General features: G+C 49.5%; 1 protein-coding gene across 5 annotated transcripts in view; it reads left to right on the top strand.

Annotated features, from left to right (window-relative positions):
- The window catches only part of LOC116952799 (IQ motif and SEC7 domain-containing protein 1-like), a 519,292-nt gene that overhangs the window by 341,625 nt on the left and 155,420 nt on the right, over nt 1-22,247 (top strand). The window contains exon 1 of one of the 5 annotated variants that reach the window (XM_076074479.1): nt 14,230-14,677. The exons of the other annotated variants lie outside the window; for them this stretch is intronic. Within the exon in view, the coding sequence (XP_075930594.1) occupies nt 14,652-14,677 (26 nt within the window). The 5' untranslated portion in view covers nt 14,230-14,651. Of the gene's footprint in view, nt 1-14,229; nt 14,678-22,247 lie in introns of those variants that run through there. 5 annotated transcript variants of the gene reach the window in all.

Here is a 22,247-nt window from a genome sequence, read left to right as displayed (position 1 = left end):
GGTCCTACCAAGTATTTGTTTTACAGTCGGGGACAATGTTGCTTTGTGAAATCCCAATTGAGTAATTTGCTGGTAATTTTGGTCAATACCAGTCACACTTTATAGTGGGGTCTTTTTTCTCAGCTCTGGGAGGAAAGGGGGGAACGCGGCGACACACTTGTGGCGAGATGTTAACTACCTCACCTGGTACACAGGAGGTCGAGGGTTCGACCCCGACCCTGACGCCTGTATATTTGGAGGTTGCGTATCGTGGTCGCGTGGATTTTTCTCCGGGCCCTCCGGTTTTTCCCTACACGTTTAGAATCACGATCACGTTTAGAGTATTTGGCGACTGCCCTAAATGTCGATGTGATGATAAGCCACTGCATTGAACTATCATTCGTGGCCAGGTCGCTTGCGAAAATAACTATATAGCTAAGTGGGCCTTATGTGCGCGCATATAGTAGGCACTGATTAAATATCGTCTTCTCAAGAAACGTGTAGGGGGCCCTAATCTGTGGATTAACCGAGTGAAAATTATTGTAATCAAAACCTGGCAATCCTTTAAAGCACTTTTGGACCTCACATGCCCTTTTCCATGTACATGCAATTGATCCGTACATTTAATCTCCAGCACACCGGTGTGCTGTGTGCTAGTAACAAATTGGCATGTTTTGTTCATGTCTCAAACCTTGTGTCTAACGACACATTTATACGTACGCGATGTGACCCAACAAGCTCCATTATGGATTATATTAGTCGCTAAAGCCTCCTGCGTGTTCAAGTTATGAAGCTTATCAACACCGCCTTATGGCGTCCTCTGCTCTAACACCGTTTGAGACGAGGCTCAAAAGAAAGCTGTCTCTGGTTTGGACCAATCGGTTTCAAGGACAATGCATATATATTATCAGAGTATGTTTATTGCTTGCATTCTGACCGCAAGTATTGTGGTTAATGTGAACATGACTCCTTGCAAAAGGTGTCAGTTTTGTTACAGGAAAAAAGGGGGAAAACCCTATTAGTATATATTGGTACTGGCAAAGGAGGCCCCATGATGTAAGTTTTTGTGTTGTTTCGTTCTTATAACTTTCTGATCCTTACTGGACGCCTGTGAAAAATAGAGCTTCCATAGCTCATCAGATTCCTCCAGGATCAATTGAATAAAGATTCTGATTGTGATCCACGAAACCATCGTTTCTTTTTTATTTTCGCGTTCAGATGTATGTCTCACGCCACCGTGAATAGAACAGCGCTGTCCAAACTAATGCCCAGGGCCCAAATCGGACCCGCTAACTCATTTAATCTGGGGGTGCAGCAGCACCGCTCACACTTGCCATCAACTGTGGCCCGTCATGGCTTTGACTGGAAAATAAAAGAGTTGACAGTTTTCATTATGTTTGAATCATCAGTGCCAATAATATACCAACAAGCAGCAAAATAAATAAGCAGATGATACATCTGCTTCATATTATCCCTGTCCCTTCGCATGAAACATACAAAAATATTGTATATTTTTTATGCTTTCCATCAGCCACCAGGCCTTCTGGGAGTTGCATCATGAGCACGGTCGACTACGTATGGTGCGAAAAAAGGTTTCAACATACATATATACATACACACGTACATGTCAGCACCATTGGATTAATACAAGCAAAACTCTGGAGCGGTTTGAACACATAGTGTCTCATCAACTGCTTGAACCAATGCTGGTGAACTTCCAGATGTTATAGGCAAGGACCCTCGACTTAAGATGTGGGTGCTACTTAAACATTGTGATTGTGTTATTTGAATGAATGCCACGTGGGTTTTTCCCTTTTTCATAATTTGACGCATTTTTCATTTGTCAATGTTCCCTTCCTCTCTGGAATGTTACTCTACGATGCAGTAAGAATAACACAAAGGCAATGTAGTTAGAAAAACACTTAACTGTATCATTTGATAACCCTTCCCCATTCTGATCAGTCTGATCAGTCTTTCCTCCAATTCCGTTCCGATGACGTATACGTCATCGAAATTCCGTTCCGATGACGTATACGTCATCGTAACGGAATCGGAAGAAACTTCGACCTGAAGATGCACCGATAAAGTTGCCTCTTTAGATAAAATGAACGGTAACCGCTCGCGCATTCCGAGATTCGGCGGTGAATGGGACACCCCACCCTGCAACTTGCAGACGTCTCGGAACGGGAAATGGGTTAAATATAACATTTATTTCTAAATATATCTATATAGTCCTTCTAAAACTCACTGAAAAAGCATGCCAGGCTTGGGAGCATCCCTGCCATACCGGACGACCCCCATCGCCCCCGCCCCCCTCCGGGTTTGATACCGACGATGGCGCTGACAGTGATGATGGAGATGAGCCATTGGAGTCGCGGATTAAAAAGAGCTTCCCTCTCCACCTCTCGGTTTGACCTCAATTACATGCGATTGCGTGAGGCATTCCAATGTTTATCTTGCACATATTAACCTCCAGAGACCCACCACCGTCAATCCCTGGGCCGGCTCTGAGAATCACCCGCATGAAGGAGCAATAAAACATCGTAGATGGGAACACGGTCGCTGGAACTTTTATAACACAGAGGGTGGGGTGGAGGGGGGCCAAGCAAAGTGAGTTGGGGTGGGTAGTGCGCACAGTGGGGGGGGGGGCGCACAGTCCTTCAAATAATAATCCTGAAGCAGAAGATGAGTGCCGGATGCAGCAGTTGCAGATGCGATTCGTTACTTTGATCTTCACGCGTGGAGTATCGATATTCAAATTTTAATGTGCCATGGTATTGACGGGCTCCTGCCGTGTTGCGTTGTCTTGATGTGGTCTGGGACTGATTTATTGTTGTTTGTGGTGCCTTGCCCAAGCTTCGTAAATCAGACTTATATGAGTAATGAATTGATCATTTCTTCATATTTAGTGACTTGCTTACCGTTTTCTCTATCTTTGCACTCCCGTCGCTAATTTTTACACGCTTTTATTTAACTCACTCTGTCTGTTGTTGTTGTTGTCGTTGTATCCTCAAAATCTTGTAACTCAATTTTAACCCACTTCCTAATGCGGTATCGACTGCAAACTCGGTATACTTATGTCATACTGATGACAATACTATATTCTACCATTACAAATAAAAAAATATATATTTTCCAACATTATTTTTTACATGTTATGTTTCGGCTTGGGTCTTATTGTCCACGCTCAACTCACGTTGGCTGTAAAGTCACCAAGGCCCATTTACGTTGTGGCAAGCTTCGGGGCCACTTCCTGGAGTCGTGGAGTTCTGCCATTACTGGTATGGTCCATGTCATTAAAGCGTGTTTAAAAAAAATATTACTTATTCTCTTTTGCTGTTGTTACTTGCTGACCTGCCCCTATTTGACATCTGTTAAAAAATTGCTTCATAAGTCATATAATTCCTCCAGTCTTCATCAATATTCTGATTCTGATATATATACAGTATGTGATATTATCTGCTGCTATGATAATGGTATTTTTCACTTGAGCACAAGCAATTGATGGTGCACGCTGCATACACGTAAACTACATGCTTCATGCGTTCCACACACTAAACAATGCATGGCACGTGCTTGCGTACAAACTGTGTACGTTCTACCGACCTTGCTACATACCGCGTATGCATATCGCAGTTACCGTATTCTCTGGATTGTAGGGCGCACTGTATTTTAAAGGAAAAGTTTGGTGGTGCGACTCGTGATTTGCCTTTGCATGCCTTCTACTACTGCACGCTTCTCACTCGGTGTGACGTGCTCCAAAATAGTTGTAGGTTAGTCTGAAAAATATGACCCTGACGCCTGTATATTTGGAGTTTGCGTGTCCATCTCCCCGTGGCCGCGTGGATTTTTCTCCGGGACCTCCGGGTGTTTCCCCTCCGCATTTAGAATCTACATCACGCGTTTGGAGCATTTGGCTGCTGTAAATTTCCACACGATGATAAGCCACTTCGTTGAGCTATCATTTGTGATAGACAGGTCGCTTCTGAAAAAGAGCTGTACAGCTCAGTGGGCCTTACCTGGTAAAATAACAAATAAATAGTTCGTACGGTAAAGTCACGTAGAATGAGAATAAAATAATAAATTGATAAAATAAAATAACAATTTATTATTTTATTCTCATTCTACGTGACTTTACCGAAAGAACCAAAGAAGATGAATCATTGCAGTCACGCAAGCTTTAAATCGAAAAATAGTTCGTAGTTTAGTTTATTAATCTGTACGGTAATAGTGTTGCCTGCACCTATCACACGTGGGTTTTCTGCAGGTGCTCCGATTTCCACCAACACGCTTACACACTTCATTAATGATGTTGACCATACATATTAATGTAGGACCACAGATCTTGGGCAATTTTTTCCGCCAGTTCTGGCTGCCTTCCCACCAGCTTGTCTGTGGTTTCCAATGCCTCCGAATGCATGAAAAACGGTTCTCGTTACAAAATGTACGTGACTATATTTAAACATACATTCATAATTACATGTACGTGTGACACATCTGTTTAAAAAAAAGATAATACACACGGACCCCCCAACCTTTATTTTTATTGAGGTCTTTACTCCACCTTCCCGGGTCAATTTTAATGAAAATTGTAAATCAATAAGAGCCCCGATAGAATGCTCATTTGCTGTCTGGCTATCTTGCCAGCCTCAGGAGCCCTCACTGTGATTCTAAAGAAGTGATTTGTAATTTTCACGGAGTTAAACAAGAACACTCTTACCGTGTGCTCGTTCGCGTGTTCGTGTGCGCGCGTGCGTGCGCGTGTATGTGTGGCTGTGCTTTTTAAAGCGCTGTGACCGCAAATGGACAACGGCAATTACCGTTGTTGTATTTCATGAGTCACGTGGTCTTGAAGCACTCTGCCCCCCACCTCCCATCATGCGGTGGTGAGATGTTAACTACATCGCCTGGTTTACGAGAGGGTAGTGGATTCGATCCCGACTCTGACGCCTGTATATTTCGAGTTTGCATGTCTCTCTCTCTCTCTCCGTGGTCGCCTGGATTTTTCTCCGGGTCTTCCGGTTTTTCCCTCCACATTTACCATCAACATCACGCCTTTATAGTATTGTCCGTTGTATATTTCCACGTGATAAGCCGCCACTTCGTCACGCTATCATTTGTTGCGAGGTCGCTTCTGAAAAAGAAATATATATAGCTCAGTGGGCCTTACCTGGCAAGATGAAAAATAGTGAGTTAAATAGTTATTTATTATTTAACTCTGCAAATCGTTGCAGCCAAAGCAGAGAGATGTACACGCAACTGCTCCTGCATCACAACAGATCCCATCCCTCAACACCACTTATCTTCCTGGATTTGAAGCTTTCGTGACTGCAGGAATCCATACTCTTTGGTTCTTTCGGTAAAATCACGTAGGTATAAAATAAAATAAATCACGACGTTTCAGGCGTAACACAAGCGTCCGTCATCAGGTGGGAAAGCATGGTCTGCTGCTGAGGCAGATTGTTTTAAAAGGTTTGAAATGGGTGTAGCCCAAGGGTCATAAAGAAGTGGCCGGGGCTAGTGATGTTAATGTGAGAAATTAGCATGATGTTAATGTGAGAAATTAGAGGGCACGGTAGTGGCTATGTTAATGTGAGAGATTAACATGATGTTAATGTGAGAAATTAGAGGGCACGGAAGTGGCTATGTTAATGTGAGAGATTAACATGATGTTAATGTGAGAAATTAGAGGGCACGGTAGTGGCTATGTTAATGTGAGAGATTAACATGATGTTAATGTGAGAAATTAGAGGGCACGGAAGTGGCTATGTTAATGTGAGATATTAACATGATGTTAATGTGAGAAATTAGAGGGCACGGAAGTGGCTACGTTAATGTGAGAGATTAGCATGATGTTAATGTGAGAAATTAGAGGGCACGGAAGTGGCTATGTTAATGTGAGAGATTAGCATGATGTTAATGTGAGAAATTAGAGGGCACGGAAGTGGCTATGTTAATGTGAGATATTAACATAATGTTAATGTGAGAAATTAGAGGGCACGGAAGTGGCTATGTTAATGTGAGAGATTAAAATGATGTTAATGTGAGAGATTAGCGGGCACGGAAGTGGCTATGTTAATGTGAGATATTAACATGATGTTAATGTGAGAAATTAGAGGGCACGGAAGTGGCTATGTTAATGTGAGAGATTATCATGATGTTAATGTGAGAGATTAGCGGGCACAGTAGTGGCTATGTTAATGTGAGAAATTAGCATGATGTTAATGTGAGAAATTAGAGGGCACAGTAATGACTATGTTAATGTGAGAGATTAACATGATGTTAATGTGAGAGATTAACATGATGTTAATATGAGAGATTAACGTGCTGTTAATGTGATAGATGAACATGATGTTAATGTGAGGGATTAACATGATGTCAATCTCTCACATTAACATGATGTTAATGTGAGATATTTGCACTTTTATTTCTCCTTCTTTCCCTTGCGCTGCTTCCCCGTGATGGACATTGCCTCCCAACAACAACATTGCTCAACAACAACAATAACAACAACAACAACCACCGTTCACTGCTAAGTGGTGGTGACGTCTCCGCGGCGCTTGTGCCATGCTAGGTGCACTTTTTGAGGCCACGTGAAGTGTCGAAAGCGCCGCTGGCAGGAGGTGACAGAACACAACACAGGTGCCATGGGTTGACCGGCTGAGACGGCCGGCAGATGCACCAACCTTGCACAAAACACAGCACGCCCTGTACTCCTTGTCGATTGTATCTTCGATAGCGCTGTTTGTTGCTGTGGCCGTTTGATGTCATATCCTGTGCTTGGAGTACTTAACAGACTATTGGGACAAATGGTCATAGCAAGTTGCACCTATGAAGGCCGGTACGGTATACGAAGTGATGGGTGGACAGCCCCACACTCGACAGCCTTTATCTCCCCAGTGGCGATGATTTTACACACCGCACCAGGTACTCATTCGAGGCTGAGTCGACCGAGAACCGGTTCAGATATTTAATCGTCACCGGTGTTGGCCGTGAGCGGGAATCGAACTTGGGGTGCCACGGCTCATAGCACAGCGCGCTAACCGCTAAGCCACCGCTCCCCAGACACACTCACACAGTTTAACACTTAGTAGGCTTTCGCGACCAATATCATCCATAATAGAGGTTTTTTTGGGTTAGGTCGTGTAAATATATAAATGTGTCGTTAAAACCCGCCACCACCCGACACAGGCAACCAGTAAGGGTTGTCACGTAAACAGAACGTGGGCAATTCGTCACTAGTACAACAACACCGGTGTGTTGGAGAGCCAAGCCACAGCATTTACAATCCGACTACGACGTTTCGCCAGTAATTACAACCAGCTTCGTCAGGCGACAGCCTGATTTGTGGAGAAGTCCACCTGTTTCGTTGCTTACATAGAGGCGTAGATGTGGTGACCACGTTTGTGCGCTCTTCTCGCGTGAAGTGGTGGCGGAGGGGGGTTAATGAGACAACGCGCATTCCGCATGCGCTTTATGCGAGCCCATCGATCTTGTCCTTCCTGCTCATTGCGTGACACTCACTCACACGCGCAGACATCCGACGTAGCATTTCGAACGTTCGACTTCATAATGTTACGATTCCCACCGCACGCGTTTTTACGCATGTGCCGATCGTGTAATTAGTATGCATCATTGTTTATCTTCGCGATCGATCAATTTACGATCCCTTTAGTGCCCCCCCCCCCCCGACTGATGCGGGAACGGCAGCTGTCAGGGCATTTCTAGCAACAACAACAACAACAAAGGTCTCTGCCGGCACAGTCTCCACCACGGCCTGACACCGTCGTCTCTCACCGTGGAGTTTCATCGCAACGACGATTCGGCTCTCCCTCTCTTCTTCTTCGTCTTCTTCTTCTTCTTGTATTTTTTTTGAGTGGGGCAGATCGCAGACGCCCGGAGGTCGGCGAGGGGAGCAAATGCCGAGGCCATTGCTTGTTTTTCCCTCTCTTTCTAATCGTTCACACGATATCTCTTGAGCCCCCCCCCCCCCCCCCACCGCCAACCCCGCGCTGCCGCTAACCTAACGTGAATCTCACGGACAGAAATGAACTCGGCATTCCGGCCACTGCGATCGCTTGAAAGGTGAACGAAGAGGTCAACCGCTCGGAATGTCCCATGAATTATCACGCGTGGCGGGGAGAAGGTCGCTTGCAATGGGGGGTTAGCTGCTTCGGACGAAACTCCTTCTTAAAGCCGTCATCGCCAGAGTCGGAACCCCTGCGGGACAGAGCCCTCTTCCTGCGGCCTCTCTCCACACGGCTGGAGAAAGAGACGGCCTTCTCATTAAATACGATGGACCGTCCCTCCTAGCGCTGCGGGTCTGGAACACGCGTGCGCACACGCGTGCGCGTGTACAGGCGCCGAGTGGACCATGGGAAAAATGGTTGTGTCACGCAAAAAGCGATGATTTGGACTGGCGCGGAAGCAGACGCCGGTTGCGGAGCTTCACGGTTCGAAATGTAGCGGCGGAAGCCGATTGTGTACCGCGGTGTGGATTAACCGTAGAGAAAAACGCATCACGAAAAGCCGTTTTGCTTCTCGGGCGGACGTCAAACGTCTCGTGACATCGTTGGCCAAAAATGTTGGAATTCAATGTAAAGTGCGTGCCGGGCGTCACAGGCCAGATTTGCCAAATGTTAACATTACCCGCAGATTACGCAAATATAGAAGCCAATCATTGTGCCTTCTACTGCGAAAAGTTCGCAGGACCCTCCTGAAAAGCCCCGACATTCAGTGAGGCTTCCCTGGGTAAACAAGCATAACTACAATAATAATAATTTTAAAAACACGTGTTTTAATTGAGCACTTATTTAAAAAAACTGCACCGTTTGTCTGCGACGTGTCTCTCATTGTTGGAAATGGCATGGTGAATTGCTTCCTTGGAAATCATATCCGCGAAAATGCACTGCAGTCACGTTTATATAGACATCGCACAAAACAGAGCGCCGGGTAAATGTGGTGTAAACGGCGTGTTGGCTTTTCGGGCGTTTCAACCTAACCGCATTCCACGCAAAAAAATTAAAAACGTCTCTCGGCCCGTTCAGAGTGGACACGTCCAACGCACCGCTCGGGAAAGTGCACACGTGGAATCTTCTCGCAATTACAGAGACGTCGACGCTCGCTGTCGGCGCCGATTACCCTACGGGGAAAAATGTGCTCGTTCTCAACCTCCCTCTACACCCCCCCCCCCCCGCCGCGTTTGCCGAGCATTAATCCGCGGCGAATATCGAGACCGTCGCGTCCGCGGCACGAGACGGTCCAAGTTTCCACGGAACCAAAGAGCCGCCCCCCCCCTACCTCTCTTGATCAACACGTGTCCCGACTGCTGCGGGAGACGCCCAGCGCTGGCGTCGCTGGGTCCGTGTCACAGTGGTCTCGGTGTCAGTGGCACAGTCATCGTGAGGTTGTTGTTGTTGTTGTTGTTCTTGCTGTGTCACAGTCACTGTGGTAACAGTGGCACAGTTCCTGCAGTGTCAGTGTCACTGTCGTAAGAGTATCACAGTTCCTGCGGTGTCAGTATTACAGTCACTGTGGTAATAGTGTCACAGTTCCTGCGGTTGACAGTGTTACAGTCGCCCTGGTTTTGGTCGCAGTATCACAGTCGCTGTGGGTGTCACGGTCACGAAAGCGCTTCCGTCGGTCACTTCCATTGTAGCAATCGCTGTGGCGCCATCGGCACGGTGGCTTTTGGTGTCAGCGTCAGCGTCACGGTTGCCGTGGTTTGGTGGGGCCGGCCGTCGAGAGAGACGCGTGGGCGGTGCTCATCAGCAGCACGTGGAGGTGGTGGGGGGGGGCGAGTCACGTGTCGTGTGCCGGCGTTCGTTGTGTTTAATTGCGCCGGGTGAGTTGATGGGCTTTGACGGCTCGTGGCTCTCTCGGCAAGGTGACTTTTGCTGCGGGAGGGCGCGAGAGGCTGCTTGTGAGGAGGAGGAGGAGAAGGCGGAGGAGGAGAAGGCGGAGGAGGAGGAGGAGGAGGAGGAGAAGGCGGAGGAGGCGGGGGAGGGTCTCGGTGGCCACGGCTGTCGCTGATTACAGAGTCGTGACCTCGCAGCGCTCACTGCTGGGAGCCGGCGGCACGTTTAAAGTGACGGAATGAAAGCCCTCCCCACCCCACCCCATCCTCAATTTTTTTGTAATTTCAATTAAATGATGGGCGAATTGCTTCGGCCTGATTTCTTAAGTGACTGCGCGGTGGCCTAGCGGCCGAGCGAGGTGGCTCTCGATCGGAAGGTCGCGCGAGTTCAAATCCGTGCTGCGGGATTGACTCGACCCATCATTCATATGAGCTATTTGCGTACAAATCAACCGTGGTTGGCCTCTGGATAGACTCGCCTCTGCCATAGGGGTGCCCAATGTCCACCACGAACTGTACAGGTCTGTAAACGGGATATCAGCACCAATGACTCGATGCTCATTTGAGCATGAAATCACTTTTTTTTACTAATGGGTAGATTTGAGTGTTCTTGGTTGAAAACGCTATTGCACGGATACAAACGACAACGATCCCCTGTATAGTCTTTATAGGTTGCTGGGGCAAGTGCTGTTAGCGAGTACCTATGATGGCCAGCAGGCATACGAGGGCGTGGGTGGCCAGCACCACGCCCGGCCGTCTTTGTCTTCCATCGTGGTGATATTTACACACAGCACCGGGTACTTATTTGAGGCCGAGTCGACCTAGGGTAGGCCCAGCGCCGGTTCGGATAATCGTCACTGGCGTTGGCCGTGAGCGGGAATCGAACTTAGGTGGCCGGGTCCATAGCACAGCACGCTAACCGCTGCACTACCACTCGCCACGCTGACCGCTACACCATCACGCATTCATACATACAAATGCACACTTACACCGTTTGCAGTCCCATTCACGATATTTTATTCCGAAGCACCGTTGACCCCCCCCCTTTCGGTGGAAGAGTTGAAATGAATAAATTAAATATTCACGATCGAATTCGAGTTTCGGTATTTGGCAGCGCTGATGGGTCAGTGAACGAGACGCCATGGCTGCTGGGATCACAGTCATTAGAACTTAGAAGTATTGTAGAGCCATCTGCATGGGCTTGGTGATGTCCAAGAATCGCATTTGCTTTGCGCACTGCGAGTGAAGCCACCCACACACAGAGATGGAAAACTGCCGTGAGGCGGGCATCAGGACACCGGCAGTGCCGGATTAAGCTCGTGCGGGGCCTGTAGAATATGTCATACAGGGGCCCTCAATTAAAAAAAGAACACACAATTATGAAAACACAGATTTTTAACTTGCATTAAAGTTATTTCATTTGCAATACAGCCGGATAATACGAAAAATCGCTAATCTTAAACACCCGGTCGTTCATAAAAGTTAAAGGCGGTGTAGTACTATAGTAATAGAGCAAGTGCAGAATCACTGAACCGGAATTAATAGCTTGAAGGCATTTAGCGTGGGGCCCTTGAAAGTGCGGGGCCCGTAGTTGCTACATATGTAGCTGCTACATGTGTAGATACATGTGCTACGAGGATAATCCGGCATTGCTCCCCCCCCACTCCGCAATGCGAAGGGGTTGCAGTAGACCAGTCAGTTTACAGCCAACGTTTTGTGAGAGTGCGTACGTGTCTTGAGTGGGGAGAGGTATCGCATTGGTTAGCACACTGCAACTTTACGAACCCAGCGACCCCGAGTTTGATGCCCGCTCCGCTGCGAAAGTCAGTAGCACACTTTAACCGCCCCGGGGCCGTCTCCCAGGTCGACTCAGCCTTAAATGACCACCCGTTGCAGTGTGTCAACAGCGGGTAACAAAGGCGGAGCGAGCGTGTTGCTGGCCACCCCCCCCCCCCCTCCTGTGCCGTGCCGGCCTACGTAGGTGCGCTGTTCGCTAACAGCACTTATCCCCAACAACTCGGTTAAGGCGACACGGGGGTTCTTCTTTGTCTTTGTCCACGAGCGCCGAGGCGTGGCTCTGAAGGGGCACGGGGGCTGTTTCACACCAAGGCCGTCGCACCTGACGTTAAAACAAAAATTTGTGTTTTAAATGAAATCTGTCGCCGGCTTTGATACAAAACGTTACAAATTACGCCCCCCCCCCCCCACCAGCCAGCCCCCCCTTATTCAACGAAGGCTGCGCAAATTTCCGCAAAGCGTCACCTTCTGTCTCTCTCTCGCACGCGCTTAACCACTGGAGATCAAATGACTGTCAGGGCGCATTTAGTACTCACGGTCAAAAAAATGTCACTCTCGGCTCAGTCTCAATCTCTCTGTCTCTCATCTCTCTCTCCTCTCTCTCTCGGATATAATTCACTCCGCGCCCGCGCTCACTCCGTCGCTTTCGCTCGAGTTCGTCGTTTGCGTGACTCCCACTTAGCGGGGGTGGGGGGCTGGCTTCTAGGACTTTCCGAGGCACGGTCCGGTTGGAGTGCCACTGTGGTGAGACAAACAAAAAAAATAGGTGTTGCCGTAAACCCGTTGGAGACTACCACGTCATTATTATTATTATTGTTGTTGTTGTTGTTGTTTCTTTAACGCCAACTCTCCTCGTCCGACGGCGACGTCCGTCAGAATTTGCCGGCGTGCGGGCACGCCTCGCCCGTGCGGTGGGTGGTGGGGGGGTGGTGGGGTCGGGAAGGGGATGGGGTAGGGGGTGGAGTGTGGTGGATAGGGGTAGGGGGTGGGGTGTGGTGGATAGGGGTAGGGGTGTGGTGGATGGGGGTGGGGGGGATAGGGGTAGGGGGTGGGGTGTGGTGGATAGGGGGGTGGTGGATTGGGGTGGGGGGTGGGGTGTGGTGGATAGGGGTAGGGGGGTGGTGGATTGGGGTGGGGGGTGGGGTGTGGTGGATAGGGGTGGGGGGTGGGGTGTGGTGGATAGGGGGGTGGTGGATTGGGGTGGGGTGTGGTGGATAGGGGTAGGGGTGTGGTGGATGGGGGTGGGGGGTGGGGTGTGGTGGATAGGGGTGGGGGGGATAGGGGTAGGGGGTGGGGTGTGGTGGATAGGGGTAGGGGGTGGGGTGTGGTGGATAGGGGTAGGGGTGTGGTGAATTGGGGTGGGGGGTAGGGGTGTGGTGGATAGGGGTAGGGGTGTGGTGGATGGGGGTAGGGGTAGGGGTGTGGTGGATGGGGGTGGTGTTTTTCACCGAGATCGGTTCGTGGAACGCGAGGGGGGAACCGGACGCACGAATCCGGGGTGCGCGGGGTGTTCATGCAAGTGCAGTCGACTCGTCGCACAATTGCATTTGCGGTGTTTCCTCCTATGATGCCAATCCCAGAGGTTCCACTTCTGGTTTACCAAGCAGCCGCCACGCAGAGGATCATTGCTGGGAAGGAGCGGTGGTGCAGCGGTTAGCGCGCTGCGCTACGAAGCTGACGACCCGGGTTTGATTCCCTCTCACGGCCAACACCCAGTGACGATAATCTGAACCGGTCCTAGGCCTCTCCCTAAGGTCGACTCGGCCTCATATTAGTACCTGGTGCGGTGTGTAAACATCGCCACTGGGGAGACAAAGGCGGGCGGGCGTGGTGTTGGCCACCCACCCCATTATGTGCCCTGCCGGCCTTCATAGGTGCTCGCTGACAGCACTTGCTCCTACAGTCTGTTAAGGCTATACGGCGGATATTTGTGTGTAAACGTGTGTGTATATGGGGAGCGGTAGTGTAGTGGTTAGCGCAGTGCGCTATGAACCCTGCGACGACCCAAGCGCAAATCCTGTTCGCAGTCAACATCGGTGATAAATATGTGAACCGGTCCTCGAAGTGAGTTCCTCGTTTGGTGTGTAAAGGGGAGACAAAGGTGGCCGCGCGTGGGGTGCTGGCCACCTCTTCTGGCCATAACAGGTACTGAAGTAGTCACGAGCCGGCGCGTTGTTTACGTGACAAACCTTACAGGCTGTGTCGGGTGGTGGACTGTTAACGACACATTGATGCTTACGCGATCCAACCCAAACAAAACCTTTATTGTGAATAATATTGCTCGTGAAAGCCTACACGTGTTCAACTGAGGTACTCTCTAACAGCTCTTTCCCCAACAGTGTGTTCAAGGCTTACATGATGTCTCCTATAACTAATTACGTTTGGCTGGTGTTAGACTGATGGAGGTTAACGGATTGAAGGTGGTGGGGGGGGGGAGGCTGGGAATAGATAAGGGCACAGATGAGGAAACAGCACGGAGGGAAAGGTTGGGTGGGTGGGGAGGGTGAAGGGGAGGGGTGGGAAGGGGGGAGCCGGTGGGGGGGGGGAGCATCAGGGGGGGGGAGCATCGGGGGGGGGGGTCAGTGGAATTGGTGTGGCGCGCGTTCACAGGCGTACGCGAGCGCTATTGGAACGGTGGGGCGCGAGGGAGGGAAACAGCCGCTGGGGCGGAGCGTCGCCGCATCCGAGGCATCGGGCAGCCGAAGTCGCTTGAATCTTCTCTCTCTCTCTCCCCACCCCACCTGCTCCTCCCGTGGAGGGGAGAGAGGAGCTGCGGCCGCCGGACAGAGCGAGCGAGCGAGAGGAGCGAGAACGCGGGAGAGAAACAGAGAGAAGGAGCTGCGCTTTGCTGGCGTCTCCCGCGCCTCTGGCGATATCTCCGTCGCCACGATTTGTCAGTCGTGGGGAGCGGAGCGAATCAGATTAATACGCGAGTGAGATTCCGTGCTTGGAAAGTAGCAACAGAAAATAACCCTCCCCGCCTCCTCCTCCTCCCCACACCTCCCATAAAACGTGCTCCATGGATTTTGGGGGCTGGAGATATCAGTAAGTTGGACGGCGATGTGTTGTTGTTGTTGTTGTGAGTAACACTGCTATTGTGGCGTGACCTTGTGCCGTTCATTGACCTTGCGAAGAGCCACGGTGTTGTTTTATTATTATTTTAATGTGCTGATATCGCTAGAATAAGCTGTGTGCGCGCGCGCGCGTGTGTGTGTGTGCGTGCGCCTCGAGGTGCACCTAGCCTGGCACGAGCGCCGTGGTGACGTCGCCGCCACTTAGTGGCGAGCTGCGGATGTTGTTGTTGTTGTTGTCTCTGCGTCTCAGTGTGTTTGCTGCGTGCGATTTAGCTGCTGGCATCATTCAGCGCGCACCCGCGTCAATAGCCGTGTCTTATTTTACGCAACGTTATCAGAGACGCGTTCCAATTGCAGGTTACGTGCGTTGTGCTTAAATGTTGCACGATGAAGCGAATGGTAATTATTATCCATTAAGTAAAGCCGCCACCATTTAAATTACGCTCCAATTATATTGCGACTATAATTATTAAAGTATGATTTGTTGTAGGTTTTTTTTGTGTGTGGTAACGTTCCTTTGCCGCGCCCCATTATGTTGTGATCGCAAACGCTGACGACGCTGGGTCTGTGCACGGGCCGCAGGATCTCTGTCTCTCAGAGCTAAAACAAAACGCAACTCGTGTGTCAAGGACACCGCGCTGCAAAGAACGCGAGTTCTATATACGTAGATTGAATGGGCATCGACACTTTTTTGGGTTAATGGCCAGAGAGCAAGACATCGCCGGGCAGTCAAATATGTGCAGTGAAGAAGGTACACTGCACGACAAGTCACGTGCGCGCCTATTGTGTACTGTTGTTGTTGTTGTTGATATTTCTGTTGTTTGCGCTTACGCTTGCTAACGCAGTCTCACCAAATGTGTTGTCTCAGAGGCGCTCTCTGCCAGCCAGGCTCCGTAACTAAGCTCGGGTTTTTTTTTCCTGCTTGCGTCGTCCGTTGAAGATGCCGGGGTCGGGGAAGGCGCACAACCTGTAGTCCAGCACTGTGCACGCGGGGTTGGCGGATCGCGCAGTGATCGCTCTGGGTGACACCTCCGAACCCCTCGCAGTTGCACGGCTGCCGATAGTCGACAGTGCGGCAAGCGAGTTGTTCAACCACTCGTGCGGAATGTTACTTGCTCGTGTTATTCTCTCGTATGCATGCAGGTTTCCTCTGGGCACTCCGGCTGCCTCTCCCATGTAAAGAGGGGAGCCGCGGTGGCTAGGAGATGTTAACTACCTCGCCTGGTGTGCAGGAGGTCGTGGGTTCGACGCTGACCCTTACGCCTGTATATTTTGGAGTTTGCGTGTCTCTCTCTCTCCCCGTGGCCGTGTGGATTTTCCTCCAGGTCCTCCGGTTTTTCCCTCCACATTTAGAATCGACACCACGCGTTCATTTGATTGCTTTAAATGTCCACCTGATAAGCCACTTCGTTGACCTAGCATTTGTGGCCAGTTCGCGTGTAAAAAATGGCTATATAGCTCAGTGGACCTTATCCGGTAAAATAAAATAAAAACGATCGTTGAGTTTCATTGACAGTTTAAAATCATTATTCGTGAATTTGCCTTTCGTCTCATCACGGAAGCTCACGTACATCCGCCGTGAATGCCGGAGTCGGTCGTGCGGAAACGCCACGATTACCGCGAGCGGCCCGGTGTCCCACCGATTATCTCGCTCGCCTGCCGAGGGGCCGCATTTCACCGGTTCGCTGGGTCAAATCCCATCTCCCTTCATTAAAGCCCGCGGGCGTTGATGGTGATTTCCATCATTTTGCCCATTTGCGTACGTTGAGCCAGAGTCATTTGACGGGTCACCGAAAATTCCACTTGCGCCCTCGTCGTAAATCCGGGCGCGGGCCGCGTCCATAAAAAAAAATGTGGGAAACGCTCCTTAAATTTGCGTCTCGTTAATAACCCCCCGAGTGTCCCGTGGCTGCTTTCTAGGGACCGGCTGGCGCATTGGGCTTGTCACCGGCGTCAGCTGCCGCCGTGTTTTATGAGGATATGTTGGTGTTTTTTGTCTCACCCCCCCCCCTTCCCGAGGGGGCCCCGAGCCCAGAATCAGTCGAGGTTAGTTTTGCAGGTAGGTCCCTAATAAGCCTGATTCTGGACGTTTAGTGGCCTCTTGCGGGGCACTTAGTTGCGCGCGCACGCGCGCGCATCGCTGCTGCGTATTAAAGTGCACCCCAAAAATAAATCACGAGTCACGAGACGATTGATTAAACAAAACGAATGAAATGTATCGCAGGCGAGCACGTGGAAGCACAAGTATAAAAATGTGCACTCTCGTAAATTGCTTTTCACAACGCAAGATGGCCTCGCCCATCGGAAGGTTGCGATTGTGAATCCTGACTCTAGGTAGGGTTGAGTCAGCACCTCCTCTAGAATCGATACTACGAATGCCACTTTGTCGAGCAGTCAACAATGGTTGTCCAATTGATGAGACTCGCCCCTGCCATTGGAACGTTGGGAATTCCACCAGTGCATCTGCACGGCGCCACAGTGGCGAGATGTTAACTACCTCGCCTGGTATACAAGAGGCCGTGGGTTCGATCCCGATCCCGACCCTGACACCTGTATATTTGGAGTTTGTATGTCTCTCACCACACGGTTGCGTGGAGCTTTCTCCGGGTCCTTCAGTTTTTCTCTCCACATATAAATATGCGTTTAAAGTATTTGGCTGCTATAAATTTCCACAAAAGCCACGTCGTTGAGCTATCATTTGTGGTCAGGTCGCTTCTGAAAATGTGCTCTATAGCTCAATGGGCCTTACCTGGTAAAGTAAAACATAGTTTTTTTAATCTAAGATGAGCAACCAAATCCTCACTGGTCGTTTGAGCAGGAATTCGCTTTTATGCCACGTAGCTCCCACAATAACGAAAATGTGTTTGAATCGTTAATTTTACGAGTCCAATGGCGCATACCTGAAGTGCAAATGGGGAGTGGTTGCGGATGGACCTCCAAGACACCCACCTGCAATGCAACGAGGATGCCTGTCAGAGGCAGTAGAACAAGAAGGTGCTTGGCCTAAGTTGTAATTTACATGAGCGGTCTGCTGTGGTCCACTTCGTTTTTCCTCTGGGTGCTTTCCAGTCCTCTCGACGCTGAAAAAAAAAACATGTTAAATAATTGGCCAAACTTGTGACTCAAATGAAGAATGAAAATTAAAGGTGAAGGTGCGAACCTGCAATGCCTGACTCACGCCACCGCTGGCAGAAGGGCCTCCACCCGACGGAGCTCTAGAGAGGGCCCTTTTAATGGGTACTTGGGTCTACTCTTGCACGCCGGCCAGACGCCTTGGCAAAGGCGGGAGGATCCACACTTGACCCCACCATTTGCTCCAGTTAGCACGGTGGGCCGCGTACGATGCGAAAGAAGTTCATACATACATACGCTACGACACCACACACAATCTGCCAATCTACTCATACTCACTGCACCAGATTGGGTTAAATGATGACGTCACCCTGCTGCTCTATTTAAGACCGGGAGCAAATGGAGGGCTTCACCATTCTGGCAAATTGGCCAATGACGCTGGATGTAATTACTAGCGAAACGTCGTACTCAAAATTGTAAATGATGTTGATTCACTCTTCAACACACCGGTGGGCTAAAGTAGTGAACTATTTGTCCTTTATAAACGTGACACATTTTTTACTGTTTGGCCGTGTCGGGTGGTGGAGGGTTACGACGCATTTATAAATAACGCGATCTAACCCAAAAACCTTTATTATGAATAATATTGGTCGCGAAAGCCTACTACGTGTTAAACTGCCAATCTACTACCGGCGGTTGTATCCATTTGTACTTGTGGGCTTGCAGAGGCGGTTGGGGGATAATTTAAGAAAGGTCCGCCGCCGTTGTCTTAACGACCGTACCGGGAGATTAAATTGAACTGGCGACCTCTGGAGTGCAAGCCCAGTGCGATAACCAATTCACCATGGCAGCATCCAAATAATCGTCATACTTCTATTAAAACCAATCGATGCTTCGAGTTTCCTGGCTGGCTGCTGGTTGAGCTCCTCTCCCCTTGCCTGGTGTGCAGGAGGACATGGGTTCGATTCTGACCCTGACGACGCCTGTTGTATATTTGAAGTTTGCGTGTCTCTCTCATTCTCTCTCTTTCCCCCGTGGTCCCGTGGATTTTTCTCCGGGTCCTACGGTTTTTCACTCCACATTGAGAAACGCGTGTTTAGAGTAGAGTGTTTGCCTGCTATGAAATTCACGTAATAAGCGACTTCACTGGGCTATCATTTGTGGCCAGGTCGCTTCTGAAAAAAGAGGTATATAGCTCAGTGGGCCTGACCTGCTAAAATAATAATCGTTTATATATTTTTTTTTATAGTTTCAGTTGGACAATAACTCGACTGTTAGTGGATGCGGGGCCGTTGCCTCTGCAACTAGCCGGGTAACCTGCTGAATGGGATTTTCTGCGTGACAAATAACCATTGAATTGAATTGGTCCAAGAAGACGTTTGTAAAAAGACGCGTAATAATAACAACAATTTTAGATAACGACGCCAAACAGATGGGAGTAACAAATACGGAAGAATGACCGAGTTTATTTGAAATCCTATTCACGTAATTCATTGACCAGAATGTTCTTTGAAATCCTCGAGAATAAATTCGTAAAAAATCTTCACAATACATATTATAATAGAGGTTTGATGAATATAGTTGTAATAACTGGCGAAACGTCGTACTCAGATTGTAAATGTTTGTGGCTTGGCTCTCCAACACACCGGTGCGCTGTACTAGTGACGAATTGGCCACGTTCTGTTTACGTGACAAACCTTACTAGTTGGCTGTTTCGGGTGGTGGCGTGTTTTAACGACACATTTATACATTTACGCGCTCTAACCCAAAACAAAAACCTCTTATGGATGATATTGGTCGCGAAAACCTACGCGTTAATACATATTATCTTGGCTCCGCGTCCATGATGATTGTGAGAAGAGCGTGACAATGACGAGTCGACTCTTGTTTCCCGTTGCAGAGCGACGGGTTCTCTGCTCGTTATATTATGAATCATTGTTCTTAGAAGAATTATTATTATTATTTTAAAGGGCTAAGCTCTTTCAGAATCAGGACCCTGGCTGCCAGAGAGCGGCTCTGAGACAACATTTGTTATGACTGCGTTGACGGTGGTGCGCAAGCGTCAACAACGACAAGGACAACAACAACAACAACACCCAACGCATTGGTTGAAAATGTAACCAATAGGCGGACGTGGTTTTACTTTAATTTTCTGCACAGATTATCAGAATATTTATTGCTACTTGAGGAGGAATCCGATCAGCTACAAAGCTAATTTTTTTCACAGATGTCTAGTCGGGTGCAACAGGGTCAGGACGTTACAGCAAAAATCAAGTGGCACCAGCGAAAATTAAATGAAACCTAACTTTTAGTTTTAACCAGGTAAGGCCCACTGAGCTATATAGCTCTTTTTCAGAAGCGACATGGCTATCACAAATGACGGCACAACGGAGTGGCTTTCATCACGTGGAAATTGAGCAGCCAAACACTCTGAGCGCGTGGTGTTGATTCTTAAACGTGGACACAAAAAACCGGAAGACCCGGAGAAAATTCCACGCCACCACGGAAAGACACAGAGAGAGAGAGAGACTTTTGACTTTTAGACAACTTTATTGCCGCCAGCAGCAACAGCACTGGAGGCGATTCCGATATGAAATTCCTGCGGTGCCAGAGAGAGAGAGAGAGGTATGCAAACTCCAAATATACAACAGGCGTCAGGGTCGGGATCGAACGCACAACCTCCTGTACACCAGGCGAGGTAGTTAACATCTCCTAGCCACCGTGGCGCACTTTCCACACGAGCCAGCGACACCCCCCCCCCCCCGCTCGCTCCCCACTGAACGTCAGCTCGACGGCGGACGAGAGGAGGGCGGAGGAAGTCGTGCGGATGTGTTGGAGGGGGGGGGGGGCTCTACTGGCTGCCGTGGCTCATCTGTGCGATTGTGCCAGAGCCTTCCACCCTCCCACCATCCACCACTCCCACGGGAGTCCTCACAGCTGTGGGGTTTTTCGGCTGGAGCTGACGCTTGTCCTGCCTCGGGGAGGAGTATTAACCTGCGGGGCGGCGTGGGGCTTACAGCCGTGTGTCCGACATGGCTCCCGTCACCTCCTCCTCCTCTTTGGTCGGACGACTCGAATGGCCCCTCCTTTTGAATCAATGCGCGCGTCTTTCCTTCTCGCCAGCTCACCCGCTCACCGGCTCGTCGGCTCACCGGTTCGCCCTCCCAGCACTCACCTGCTCTTACACTCACTCATTCAAAAACGCAACCTTGATTTATTCTGGAGGAATCCGATGCGCTATGAAGCTCTTTTGTTCCACGGATGTCCGGCAGGGGTGTGGGTGAGAAAATGACAACAACCAGCACAAACACACGATAGGAGATGCAAAGCGGAGGAAAGGTAAACAAATCACACAAACAAACTGAAACTATTTTTTATTTTACCAGGCTCACTGAGCTATTAGCTAATTTTCCCGAAGCGACCTGGCGTCAAATGATAACTCAACGATGTGGCTTATCACGTGGACATTTATAGCCACCAAGTATTCTAAATAATATAAGTGCACGTTTTTAAATGTTTGTGCACGTCTTCCTTCTTGCGTGTTCACCTGCTCAGCCGCTCACCGTCTCACCGGCTCACCCTCCCACCCATTTAACCCACTCACCCTTTGCCCACTCACATGGTACTTTTACTCACCCATTCACCCACTCACCCTTTCACCCACTCGCATGGTCTTTCACTCACCCACTCACTCCACTCTCCGATTCACTTCTCATCGATTCACGTGGCTCTTTCACTCCTGCCGACTCAGTTACTCGCCGGATTCGCTGGGCAGATGGAAATTTTCAGCCGAGCTGCTATCTTCCCTGTGCGGCCCTCTTATCCACGCCGTGTGTTTAGGTGCTTGATTCCCCGTGCATTTTTCCGTCTGCATGCATAATGTGAGACGAAGGCACGGAGAGAGATGCATGAGTGGCCCGACAAAAGATTCCCCGTATAAGCCTTCAACATACTGTTGGGGCAAGTGCTGTTAGCGGCACGGCCTTCATAGGCACTGCCTAGGTGGCCAGCACCACGCCGGGCCGCCTTTGTCTCCCCAGCGGCGATGTTTACTACACACCGCACCAGGTACTCATTTGAGGCTGATTCGACCTAGGGGAGGCCCAGGACCGGTTCAGATAATCGCTATCACTGGTGTTGGCCGTGATTGGGAATCGAACTCAGGTCGCCGGGTTCGTAGCGCAGCGCGCCAACCGCTCCCCCCACACACACACACGTGGTGGTTATTCAGCGAATGGGTTCTTATTTTTAATACCCTAAAAAGACCCCGACCCGAACATATACAGCGTCCTTGTTAATAAATCAAGTCGTGCTCCATATAAGTATGTATCGCACGTCTTAAAGGATTACTCGGGGAATACCATTATGTGGGAATTTTAATAGCCTATGGATCATACAAGATGGTTCAGACAACCCCCCCCCCACCACCACCACCCCTTGGGAGTATTGGGTGGAGGGGAAATAAATAA

The sequence above is a fragment of the Petromyzon marinus genome, chromosome 48, assembly GCF_048934315.1.
Source record: "Petromyzon marinus isolate PM22_M1 ecotype Great Lakes invasive population chromosome 48, UKy_Petmar_22M1.pri1.0, whole genome shotgun sequence".
Lineage (NCBI taxonomy): Eukaryota > Metazoa > Chordata > Hyperoartia > Petromyzontiformes > Petromyzontidae > Petromyzon > Petromyzon marinus.
The sequence above is the reverse complement of the archived record's forward strand: the minus strand, read 5'-3'. Positions and strand labels throughout refer to the sequence as shown.